The 12,474-nt window shown below is 41.5% G+C and overlaps 1 protein-coding gene across 1 annotated transcript in view; it reads left to right on the forward strand.

Moving 5' to 3' along the window:
* SNX9 (sorting nexin 9) overlaps positions 1–12,474 on the forward strand; it is an 83,903-nt gene that overhangs the window by 39,301 nt on the left and 32,128 nt on the right. The window contains 2 exon segments of the mRNA XM_081251153.1: positions 10,515–10,686; positions 12,296–12,446. Of these exon segments, the coding sequence (XP_081107279.1) occupies positions 10,515–10,686; positions 12,296–12,446 (323 nt within the window).

Below are 12,474 nucleotides of genomic sequence, written 5' to 3' on the forward strand. Positions count from 1 at the left end.
CATCTTTTTTATTATGTAGAGATTTTCAGTGTGATGGTATTTGTTATGAAGGAACTTCTATTTATTAAGGAATGAGGAAGGAAATAGTAATTTTATGTTGGAACTACATTTTGCTTTCGCATTTCTCAAAGAAAAGTCCATTTTTAGGCCATTTTGTAGTCCATTTAAAAATCAGCAAAAGAAACCTTCACAAAGGCTTATTATTTCATTATCTCAAATAAGGTCTGTAATGCTGTGGACATCTCATAATTGCTTACTGAGACTTTCTCTTTACAAAACCCCTGTTGCAAAGGTTCTCTCCATTTCCCCACGCCCTCTCCCAGACACACAGGAATCCCTTTTACTCAGTTACAGGGCTTTGTAAGGAGGGTTGTGCACATCTGTATACAGGATTTGTTGACATTTTTCTTCAAAACTGAATTAGGCTGGTGATGTTAACCTTCCATGCTTTCCTGATCCCAGACCCTTGCCTTACATAAGACAGCTTTGTGCATCTGGGACCCATTCAAAAATACACACTGGCGAAATTTATTTTTTAGGATGTTTTGTTGCTATTTGGCTTTATCTAACAGGAAACAAATGACAAAAGCAAAGGGTTTGTTTTGTTTTTACCTTATAACTGCCCTGGTGAAGGGCCAGTCAGCATTGTTATATGCCCAACCCATCATCAGAGGAATGTCTATAAAAGCCCATTTCACGTCGACCTTTATTAGACAGATCTATCAAATTGTCTTCTGCTACTTATAGCATCATCCTGTTTGGCACATAAAGCTACCTATTTTAAAACTTTGTGCTCAAAAAATAAGTAAATTCTCTAAGCTAGTACAAGTGTTTTCCATTTTTTAAGGCAAATCTTATTCTTTTAGTTTTCTCTATTTAAAAAATAAATACCTGGAATTGACGTCTGTGGGTTCAGAATGTGAATTAATAAAGGATCTGTTAAGTCATTTAAGCTTTTTGGGAAGTAATTTCCAGTCAGTAGTATTGACGTGACTGGCTACAAATTGATTTAATCTGTTGTTGTGATCTAGCCTTATTTTTTAAAGAATGTGCAAGTTTTATATTTCTATAAGGGTTTTTTTTTGTTGTTGTTGTTGTTGTTGTTGTTGTTGTTGCGGTACGTGGGCCTCTCACTGTTGTGGCCTCTCCCGTTGTGGAGCACAGGCTCTGGACGCGCAGGCTCAGCAGCCATGGCTCACTGGCCCAGCCGCTCCTCGGCATGTGGGATCTTCCCAGACCGGGGCACGAACCCGTGTCCCCTGCATCGGCAGGCGGACTCTCAACCACTGCACCACCAGGGAAGCCCCCTATAAGGGGTTTTTTGAAATCAGTAGAGGTTCATCTGTAGTATTAGATGATGTGCTTTTAGCAAAAGATCTATAAATAACAAAATAGGAAATTTTACAAATTCTATCTGTAGAGCTGAAATAATTAGGCTTTTCACATAAGACAATTTTATACCTTCTGTAGGCCTTTTTGAGAACGAGAAGCCTTTGTCAGAAACTGATTGAAATGTTCTTGGTTTATAGAGGAATCACATTATTTGCTTTCTAGTCCCACTTCCTAACACAATTGGCACATGGTTATTAAACATTTCATGAATGAGAAATGTCAGATAAAGACATTTATGCCTCAGTCATGCAGATAAGGTGCAAAAAACAAACAAACAAAAACATAATAACCTCAGCTTTCACAAAACCAGTAACTTTCCGTTCATTTTTGTTGTATATCCCTGGCCAAAGTCTTACTCTGGAAGTTCCTTCCCTCCTTCTTTCCTTCCAAGAGTATATATTAGGGTATGGCAGTGTAATCGGCCATAGCAACATAACCGATAGGGTGTAGATATATGTGACTGAGGATTTCCTTGTGTGGTAATAAGATGGGCCCTCGAACGCTTCCAGAGCCTTTCCCCCGAGATGATATTATGCAAAGTAGTGAGCCCATAATTAGCAACTCTTCTTACCTGGTAGACTTGTCAAACAGAATGGTCCGTGGTGACCTGTATTGAACTTTGGGCATCCTCTGTAAGGAACCAGGTGGGCAGTTAGGCAGTATAGGCAGTTACCTGTACTCATCAGTATCTTTTGAACCTTTATATATTCTTTGTACTCTTGTTTGCTGGTTTGGTAGAACACCAAACAGAAAGCAACCTTGATGAAATATAAGTTATCTTTCTCATTAATTCTCAGACCTAGATCCCCCTTGAAGTCTGAACTAGTTCAAGTGGGCACAGAGAGAAATAAAGGCATCTGTTGCCCATCTCTCCATCTGCCCCCAGCCTCTCCCAGTGTTGTCTCATGACGTGTGCAGTGAAAGTTCTTCTTAGACGATGTCTTGAAGAACTGGGAAACCAGAAGAACTTATTTCGCCTGAAACCAGGAGAACATACTGGGAAACCAGTGAATCAAGTCGATGTAACTGTTGTTTCCAAACAGGCCCTTGCCCAGGTCTTACTGCATTTTCATTGATGCCCATTGTCAGAAGTAAGAGTTTGATTCTTACTCATCCTGGTGGCCCAAGGATGTCATATAAGAAGCAAAGTAACAACAAAGTAGCAAAATATAACAAAACCAGACCTATTAGTTTTGTGGTCAGCAGTTGCAGACTAGGGTTTTGTTTTGTTTTGTTTTTCTTTAAAAGAAAGTTACTTAGAAACAGTTTAATTCTTTCAGTTTAAGCTTTTTAGAGCGGGACCAGAGCAATGCTCCGTCTAGGGATATTTTTGCCTCTCTGTGGAGGCAAAAGCCTTTTCAGTGCTGTACCTGCTGTCACCCTTATGAATCATGAGGTTTTCCGTTCTGGCTGGTGAGAACCGCCCTACTAAGGGGTTGATACCTAACCTTTCATATGGCAGCTCTCTCACGTGCACACGCTGATCAGTACTCAGCCTAAGGCTTGGGGTCCCGTCCCGTCCGCCACGCATCTCCGGAGGTCTCTGTGCAGCTCTCTGCTTCTCAGTACTCCGCCCCAGACCCCCAGCTCTGTCTTCTTAGTTCACAGAGACCAGTGGTCTGTGCATGGGTTCCCCGTCCCTGATCCATGGCCTGGAAAGTCTTCTCTAGGCAGAGGGCAGGTCCTTTATTGCCTGATGTCTAATGATTTGAAGACAGTTTCATATATTTTGTCTTTTTTAGTTTTAAGTGGAAGCGTAAACTGGATCCCAGTTACTCCATCTTGATTGTCTTCTTTGTGTATTACTAGTTGATTTCCAAACCCAAGTTTATTTACGTCTACAAATGGTACAACTTTCTTCACAAGAAGGTTGTACATGAAAAGGGCATTCTCGTAACACTATATAAATGTTAATAGTAATGACTTCCCTACTAGATAGTTGTGGAGCTGGGATTCGAAGCCTGGAAATTGGGCTCCAAGGTTGTCCTCCTAATAGCGATGCTGATTTGGCCATTGCCTAGCTCCACAGGGTGTATCAGTTATCTGTTCTCATGTTGACACTGCACACCAAGCCAGTCAGCTCAGGAGCACACAGAGTTCACGACCTCGCAGGCTGTTCTGTGCTCTTAGCCGGTCTTGGTAGGTTCTCCGTGGCTCTGTGGTTCCAGGAAGCTTTGCTCATCTCACACGTCTGGTGGCTTTGAAAGCCCTGGTTCAACATTCTAACATTTTAAAAAGCTGGGCTACATTTTTCCTCTGGAGTTTTTTTTCATTGGCTGTATGACTTGCATGATATTTGTTCCATTCCTTCTGTGCTGCTTATAATCATTTTTAGTGCTTCAGTGATGCTGTGTTATGACAGCAAGAGTCTTTAGAATATATACTAATGCACTGAAGACAAACCACTACTATACATTAGGGGCTTTGCTTTTTGCATGTAATCTTGGTGCATGAGTGGCATGCTGGAATTTTCTGGTGAACTTAGCCCTGCTATGCATTTGCTGTTGTTAGCTTTGGTATACTCTTTTTTTCCCCCTTCGTTTACCGAGCACCTTTTTTTCTTTTAAGGTGGATATTTTGGCTCAGATTGGTTGTATTGAAAGTCTCAGCCAATCACCACCTTCTTCATCTTCTCCTTCTCCTTCTTCTTCCATAAATAAGGTAAAATTCAAACTTGAATGAAAGAGGAAGTAAACATTTCAAGCCCCTAGAAGTAATCCTTTTTTTCCCAGGTGAGGTGATTGTTTCAGCTAAAGTATCTTACTAAAGCTCTTTTTGGGGGCATGGCAACATAGAATGTGGGACATATAGGAGTTGGAAGGGCAATTGGGATTTATACTTTGGAGACTTTTCATGAGACTCGATTGATGGATTTATTCCATGGACAGCAAGGTCTAATGAAGGAGTTTTAGTCACGGAGTTTACAGAGTCTGGATGGCTTTGGTACCGTAAAAGGTGGGGAGAGAAGAGAATGATGCCGTTGCTCAGTAGAAAGGAGAGAGGAGGGAGGGCTGGGAGAAAAGGATGGGAGAGGTCCCTCAGAGTTTGAAACCTTAGCGGAGGAACATAATGCATTATCGTGCGACCAGATGTCTGCAGGTGAGGGGCAAAAGGCGTTCTTGGAATTGACGGCAAAGAAGTCAGAGGCCAAAGGATCATTAAACCAAATCATTGTGTAGCTCAGTTTGTTGCAGTAGGGGTTAGGCTTTGAAGAAAAGCAAGAGCTCAGCATTTAGCACACAGAAAACGTGCCAAGTCCCCCAAGAATTATGAGTTGCTTTTATGGCAAAACAGTTCTGTCTTCTTCCTCTTTCTCTTATGTACCTGAAGGAAACAGATCTTTGGCTAAAATAGAAAGTATCCTAAGTGCCTATAATCACTTATGTAATTAAAAGTTTCTCTATTAATGTGATCTGTCATTGAAGCCATTTGGAAATATAACTGATCTTTTCCTCTAAAGCATAAACGAATGGGGATTTACTCAAAGATTACCAGTCTTCATTCTTTTCTGCATACTCTAGATGAGCCCTCATGTAGTAAGGTAGCCACTACTGAATGCATACCATGTGCCGGATATTGTTAGGTGCTTTATATGCATTATGTCATTGAATTCCTACAGAAATCTTATGAGGAAGGTTATGATGTTATATCCATTCTATAAGAGTGGAAACTAAGAGAGATGGAGTACATTGCCCAAATTCATACAGTTAGTAAGTGATAAAGCTGGGATTCAAACCCAGATAGACAGCCTCTAGAGCTTTAGCTCTTAACTGCTGCACGCATGAGAAATTTACGTCAGTTGAATTTCTACAGTTTCATAAGGGATTTAAATTCAACCAGTGGACCAGTGTTCTTATCCTTGCCCCCTTTTACCCCATATAATATATTTGTAAGATGCACAGCTTCGCTACGATTATCTCAGGAATACACCCTTCACTCCCCACCCCGCATGACCACTCAGACTCCGTTCTCTGTCTTTCTGCTCTACAGGCTCCTTTCAGCGGATACATTTAGATTGTCTCATGATGTAAAGACAATGTAAATGTATTTCTTTGTTTTGTCTTATGAGGTTAGGATAGCTTTTAAATTTAGAGTGCCAGACGTAGAGAATGGACTTGAGGACACGGTGGGGGGAGGGTAAGCTGGGACGAAGTGAGAGAGTGGCATTGACATACATACGCTACCAAATGTGAAATGGATGGCTAGTGGGAAGCAGCCGCATAGCGCAGAAAGATCAGCTCGGTGCTTTGTGACCACCTAGAGGGGTGGGACAGGGAAAGTGGGAGGGAAACGAAAGAGGGAGGGGATATGGGGACATGTGTATGCATATGGCTGATTCACTTTGTTGTACAGCACAAACTTAACGCAACATTGTAAAGCAATTACACTCCAATAAAGATGTAAAAAAAAATTTTAGAGTGCTAAATCAGCAAATGTGTTGACTACATCACTTCTGGCATTAGGGAGCATTTAATTTAGTTAGAGTGGGAGTTAGGGGGCGAGTCAGGCATAATCAGCCAGTTCCAGTGCAAGGCAGGTGAAAATCCACTCATAATAGAGATCCAGACAGACATGTGAGTGTTTGTGAGTGTTTTAATTTAGCAAGTAATTTACTAAACACTTACTACATGCAGGCCCCATGTTCATAGGCAACAAGAAATCACTGGTGAGCCTGATGGGCACAGACCTTCTCTTGTCCCTTGCATGCATCCTCATGGAGTTCAGAAGACGCTGTTTGTATGTGCAAGTTTTGTTTGTTGGATTTTCCAACATTTGCGAAAACTTAAAGCATAGGAAAGTTAAGTGAACTTCATAGTGAATGAATAATCATATACCCGCCTTCTAGATTTTACCATTAACATTTTACTGTTCTTTATCACACATATGTCCATCCCTCTGTCCATCTGTACCTGTCAGTATCTTCCAGCTTTTCTACAGTGTACTGATAAGCTTTTATAACTGGGAAGGCATTGTTATTTTAAGAGCATGGCAGTGCTGAAAATCACTTATTCTATGGTCGTCCACAGCTGGTTATTTTCCTAGAAGAGACTCAAGTCAGTATACATGAGGAAAATCTGATTTCCCTCTTTGTGAAATAATAGTAATGTTATGAAGGTTAGATGAATATCTAAAGAATAATAGATATAATAATCTATTATTATTAGAATAATACCTACTTCATACAAATGACCAAGAAGATCACAGTTCGCCACTTTAAGAAAAATAAAAAATTTGAGTCTTCGCCACTTTATGTGAGGCACTTTGAGAATCTTTTAGGGGAGATGTTTGCCCGTGACTTGCTAGTGGGAATGACTCACCGATACGCCATAACTCTAACGGAAGACTAACTTGGGGAGAAAGTGGAAGGATGTGACTGAATGTCAGCCAGCAGGCGGAGGCCAGCGCCCTCCGTGGGGTGGGACTGGGCCAGAGTCTAGGAAGGTGAGGTAGAAGGCTTTGCACGCAGATGGAGAGCAGAGCCTGAGCAAAGGCAAGGACACAGGGAAGTCTGGGAAGCTGCGGGCTGAAGCACAGAGTGAGGGTTAGTGGCAAGTAGTGAGGACGGGGAATGTCATGGAAGGAAAAGGTAGGATCTTAGTTGATGGACTAAGGAGTTTGGAATCTATTCTGTGGTCAGCAAGGTCTAAGGAACGGTTTCTAATTAACGTGGTTGATAGAATCGGGAGGGGTTTGGTGCCCTGAAAGGAGGGGAAAGGAGAGGATGAAGACATTGAAGGAGCTGGAAGAAAGGAGAGCAGAGGCGTGGACTGTTGTGTGACCAGGTGCCCGCAGTTAAGGGGCAGAAGGGGTATTGGGAGTTGAAAGCAAAGGAGCCAGAGGCCAAAGTGCAGGAAGGGTGGCTTCAGAGAGAAGCAGACCATGAAGGCTTTGCCAGCTGGTTGTTAGTTATTGATATTAGAGGAGGGACCCTGGAGGTCACCTGAGAGAGAGAGAGAGTGCGTAAAAAGTCAGTGATAGAAGCTGGAGAGATTGCCAGTTGGTCAGGTTTTGAAAGATTTATCAGTAGGAGTCAGGTTGAAACAAGTGAGAAGGAATGTTCCAGAAAAAAACAGAGAGAAGCAAAGTTATTAGACTTGCCAACAAGGATTTCATAACCCAGGTAGAGAGCTAAGATCGTACCTGTAACCTAATAAGATAGCAATTATTGTAAACAACGTATAAACAAAGTAGTTTTAAAAAGAACTATCGGGCTTCCCTGGTGGCGCAGTGGTTGAGAGTCCACCTGCCGATGCAGGGGATGTGGGTTCGTGCCCCGGTCCGGGAGGATCCCACATGCCGCAGAGCAGCTGGGCCCGTGAGCCATGGCCACTGAGCCTGCGCGTCCGGAGCCTGTGCTCCGCAACAGGAGAGGCCACAACAGTGAGAGGCCCACGTACTGCAAAAAAAAAAATAATAAATAAAAAAAATAAAAGAACTGTCATGTTATGTGTTTCTGTCCTAATAAGTTTTACTGTTTTAAGGTTACTTGGCGATGAATTTCATATCCCATTGCTTCCTCAATATTGATGAAAACCCTCTTGGACAGTTTACCAACACGACCTTACTGTCATGGCAGTGCTGAACTTGTACTCATCCTGTTGTTCTAGTTGTAACCCTTCTGTTCCTTTTCCTCAGTAGTTTATAGAAATGCTAGACAATAAATGCCTGTACTTACTGTCATCTTACTATCCAAAATTTCTGTACCTTTTGAAGTTTTTAACTCTAAAAACAAAACCTCATAGTTTAGTTTGGAGAGCACAGAGTATCTATTGCTGAATAAAACACCCCTACTTAAACAAAACTATAGAAGGAAGGGCTTCTCTTAAATGAAGTGTGATTGTCAGGCCCTCAGCACGGCAGCCTTCATTTCCAGTCGGCACTGGAGTGGCTTGAGAGTAGCTCCTCGTCAGCCATATGTTCGAGAAATTCATAGTCATAAGGATGAATGTCTTTCTGCTATTAATATTTGACTTCAGGCAGAATCACTAGTAACTTCATTAATTTTTCTTGAAGGTATAGAGATGTTAGAATGAAATCATAGTTCCTTTTGTAAAACATGTACTGTTTTTGATGCTTCTGGTAGGTGGCAGGCAGTTATCCACCCTGTATGTCAATTGATGAAGAGTGAAAAAAAGATCAACCATGACAGCATTCTAAAACATTAGAGAGGTGTTTGAGGCCGTTTGGGTAATTTTCTTACAAATCTCAATCTCTCTCTCTCTCTCACTAACCCCCAAATTTTTATGTGAGAAGGAAGACTTGAGTAAAGAGAAGAATTTGCTCATCCATGTTCTTGAATAAATAGATTCAGTATTGAAAAGTTTTAAAGGCACTATTTGTTTTCCCTGAGTTTATCTGTAAATTTAAGGTGATTCAAATGAAAATCACATTTTTTAAACTTGACATGCTAATGCTAAAATTAAAGATTGTTTTAGTTTTAAAACATGAAGCTGATGCTAAAGTTCACGTGTAAAAATAAACCAATAAAAGATGTTATGGTAAAGTACTAACGGTATTCTGTCTAGTGGACTCCAAAGTCGCTTGGTACTAGTATGAATAGATTACTAGGATAGAATAGAGTCCAGAAGTAGGCCCAAGTCCAGTATATGATAAAGGTGAATTTCAGATCAGTGGAGGAAAATGGATTGTTCATTAAGTGATGTCAGGACAACAGAATGACTACAGGAAAAAATTAAGCCTAATTCCTATATTATTTCATATACTGAAGTAAATTCCATACAGGTTGAAGATTTGAAATTTAAAAATTAAGGAAACAAAAAACAAAAAAAACTGGTTGCCTCAGGGCTGGGTGAGCCAGGGGTGAGAGGTGGGTTACAGGTACTCTTACTGCAGTATTCCTTGATACTGGGTGCCATGTATTTCCCATTCCAAAATTTTGTTTATAATATTAATAATTAAACTATAAAATTATGCTAAGGAATAATGGGAGAAAATATTTTAAAAATAGTTTTGGAGTATGGTAGCCCCATTTTATGCAAGACACCACCCATTGGCATGTAGTAGGAGTGTAGGAATGTGACTGTACAATCTCCTTGGAAAGCAGTTTGACAGAATCTATCCATTCTAAGTGCACACTTGTATTAGCCCAGCAAATTTTTCTTCTGAGAATTTCACATACATCTATTGGACATGTGAGGAAAGATGTACAAGGATGTGCATTGCAGCATTATTTACAGTAGCAAAATACTGCAAACAAGATAAATGAGCATCAGCATATGCTGTTTAGATGATGGGAAATAAATACAGTGGAATTCTGTGGAGTCATGTAAAATAATGATGTCAACCATGTGCTGCTGTACCTAGGAGAATGTTTTAGGCTATTAAATGAAAAACGAAAGAAAAGTGCAGAGCAGAAAGTATAATTTGGGCTCACATAATATGTTTAAAAGCAAAAAGGCTCTCTCTGCGTGGCATGTTTAAGTATATACAAGGCATTTGTTAGGAGTCATTATCTCTGAGAGAACGACTGGCATTTTAAGGTGGTAGGAATATTTTTTAAATTTCATATCTTTTTATACTATTGGACTTTTTTCTTACTGGGAACATATTACCTTTTCAAATAAAAATTAAAACAGTTAAAAATACAACTGATGACTATCAAGCAGTTAAAGTGAATAATACATATTCTTACCAGCAAGTATAAGCTCAAAAACATAATGTTAAGTGAAAGAAAAAGACAGCTTGCAAAGAGATACGTACAGTACAGTGTTGTTCAGGTCAGTTTGAAAAATATAAAGCATTTGTTACTTATGAATACGTTACATATTCCATTACATACGCAGTGGAAGTATAAGAACATGCACAGGAATGAGAACAGGTTCAGGAAAGTAGTTACTTGGGGGAAGGAAAAAGAAAGGGAGTCTCTTTGTTATTGGTTGTAAAGTTCCTAAGCAAATATGGCAAACTGTTAACAATAAAATTCGCTTGATCCTGTCTTTTGTGCTTTCCTACATGTTTCTAAAATTTTATTATTTAAATTTTAAATTGTTTTAAATTTCTATCCGTTTTTTCAGCACCCCAATTCAATTGTTATGTGATTCCTACTGAATTGAGTAATGCTTTCTAGAAGTCACGAATACTCTCTCCTTTTTTACCCCTAGCATCAGGTCAGCAGTGGCAATGACCCCTGGTCAGCCTGGAATGCTTCCAAATCTGGAAACTGGGAAAGCTCGGATGGCTGGGGAGCCAAGCCCGAGGGGACTGCAGCCCAAAGAAGCACCTCCAACAACTGGGACACTGCCTTTGGTCATCCCCAGGCCTACCAGGGACCAGGTGAGGAAGAGGGCTCTGCTGGTGATGGAGCCCACCTACCCTTAAAGGGCATCGGAGTTAAAATAGATTTAATCAAAGGAACTGTTCCCAGGCGCTCTTATTCACTAATAGCAAACTTATTTTGCTGGGTCAAAATGTAGGTAGTTTTTAATTATGGTCTTTAGTCCACTCTCAGTTACCTGTCAAGGAGTCACAAATGCAAACGCTTGCAGGGCCCACGTTCATTAAGCAGAACAACAACGCAGCCCTGTGGGGCGGGGCCGCGGAAGACGGAGGTGGGCAGCTCTGCTCTAGCCGGCGGGTTGATGCCGTTGCCGGAGAACCGAGCTAGTGTTCCTGGACCACCACAGTTCCAGAGAGACTAGAAATCTCGATCTTCATCTCATCTTCCCACTTTAAAATCTTAGCTACTAACACACGTTTGGGCCAAAAAAATGTGCACACGGATTGAATATGGTTCATCGCCACATTCAACGGTTTACGGTCACATGGTTTGTGATGTCTAACGTAGCTGTTCTGTCTTTTCCTTAACTCCCTGTTTGACTCCCAGGTTCTTAATGGAAATACTGAGGCAAAAGAGGAATTTCTAAAAGGAGAAACAATTCAGGAATTAAGAAAGGCGATTTATGTCTGTTCTGAAATTAAGAGATCCACCCGTTATTTTTTAATGATCCCTGTATGAGCAGATTTTGCCAAGAACTGAATGTGCTAAACAGCAGGAGACTTGCATGCAGGAGCCATAAAGGGTACAGGTGCTGGTTTCCAGCTCCCACTCATGGACAGGAGCTGGGCTGCTGCAGGACCAGGAGTCATGGGCTGGGTAGAAACGTTGAGACTAGACTGCTGACATCTGCTTCTGTAGTAACGTGGCGTGGCTCCAGGGCTCTTGGCCCAGATCCTTCTAATACTTTCTATTCTCATCTTTTTTTTCATTTTGGCACTTGTCTCTGGGCTTCTCGTTGTGGCACTCTTAGTGCGGAGATCCCAGGGCAGTTTCCTGCCTCATGCTAAAGGGACTCCTCAGGCCATCAGAGGTGGGAGACAGAGGCACAGAACCAGTGGAAGAAGAAGGGAGGGAGGGAGGAAAGCTGGCAGCACCTCATCTGACACAGAGATTGTTGTTAGAATGTTAGGGTCCTGATGCTGGTCAGTTACTACTTATCTCTCGTTTCTTTCTCTTTCCCCTCCACCCCCTTGTCCTTCTCTCACCTGTATTGTTATTAGTGTTCAACATTCCTTTTTAAAACTCTTATCACCCTTTTGTCCTCCCCAGTCTCTTGGCTTAAAGGGTATTTGATCTGCTTATTTGCAAGTTTATCAAGCTAGATTTATCAACGTATAGGCCTCTAGAAGGCCTTCCCTATATACCACAGAGTGTTTTTATAGTTGGCATTTATCTGAAGTTACTTGGACTAACAGCCCTCTTGACGTTGTTTCTAACTTGTCTTTTGTGCTAAAAGGCTGAATCGTTAAGCCCCAACACTGTCTGACTATAGAGCCTATACTCTTCACATCTTTATTATAATCCTGACCCCCACCCCCAGAGGATTAAGTCATCCCTTCTTTCTTTTGCCTTTCTTTACTGACCATCTTCTGTGCCCACCTCCAGCAACTGGCGACGATGACGACTGGGATGAAGACTGGGATGAGCCCAAGTCGTCTTCTGCCTACTTCAAGGATTCAGAGGCGGCGGAAGCAGGCGGTGCCCCGCGAGGAAACAGCCGTGCCGGCACCTCCTCCATGAAGCTGCCGCTTAACAAGTAGGTGTAAGGGAGTTGGGGCAACGTG

This window comes from Mesoplodon bidens (genome assembly GCF_964165515.1).
Source record: "Mesoplodon bidens genome assembly, chromosome: 12".
Taxonomy (NCBI): Eukaryota; Metazoa; Chordata; class Mammalia; order Artiodactyla; family Ziphiidae; genus Mesoplodon; species Mesoplodon bidens.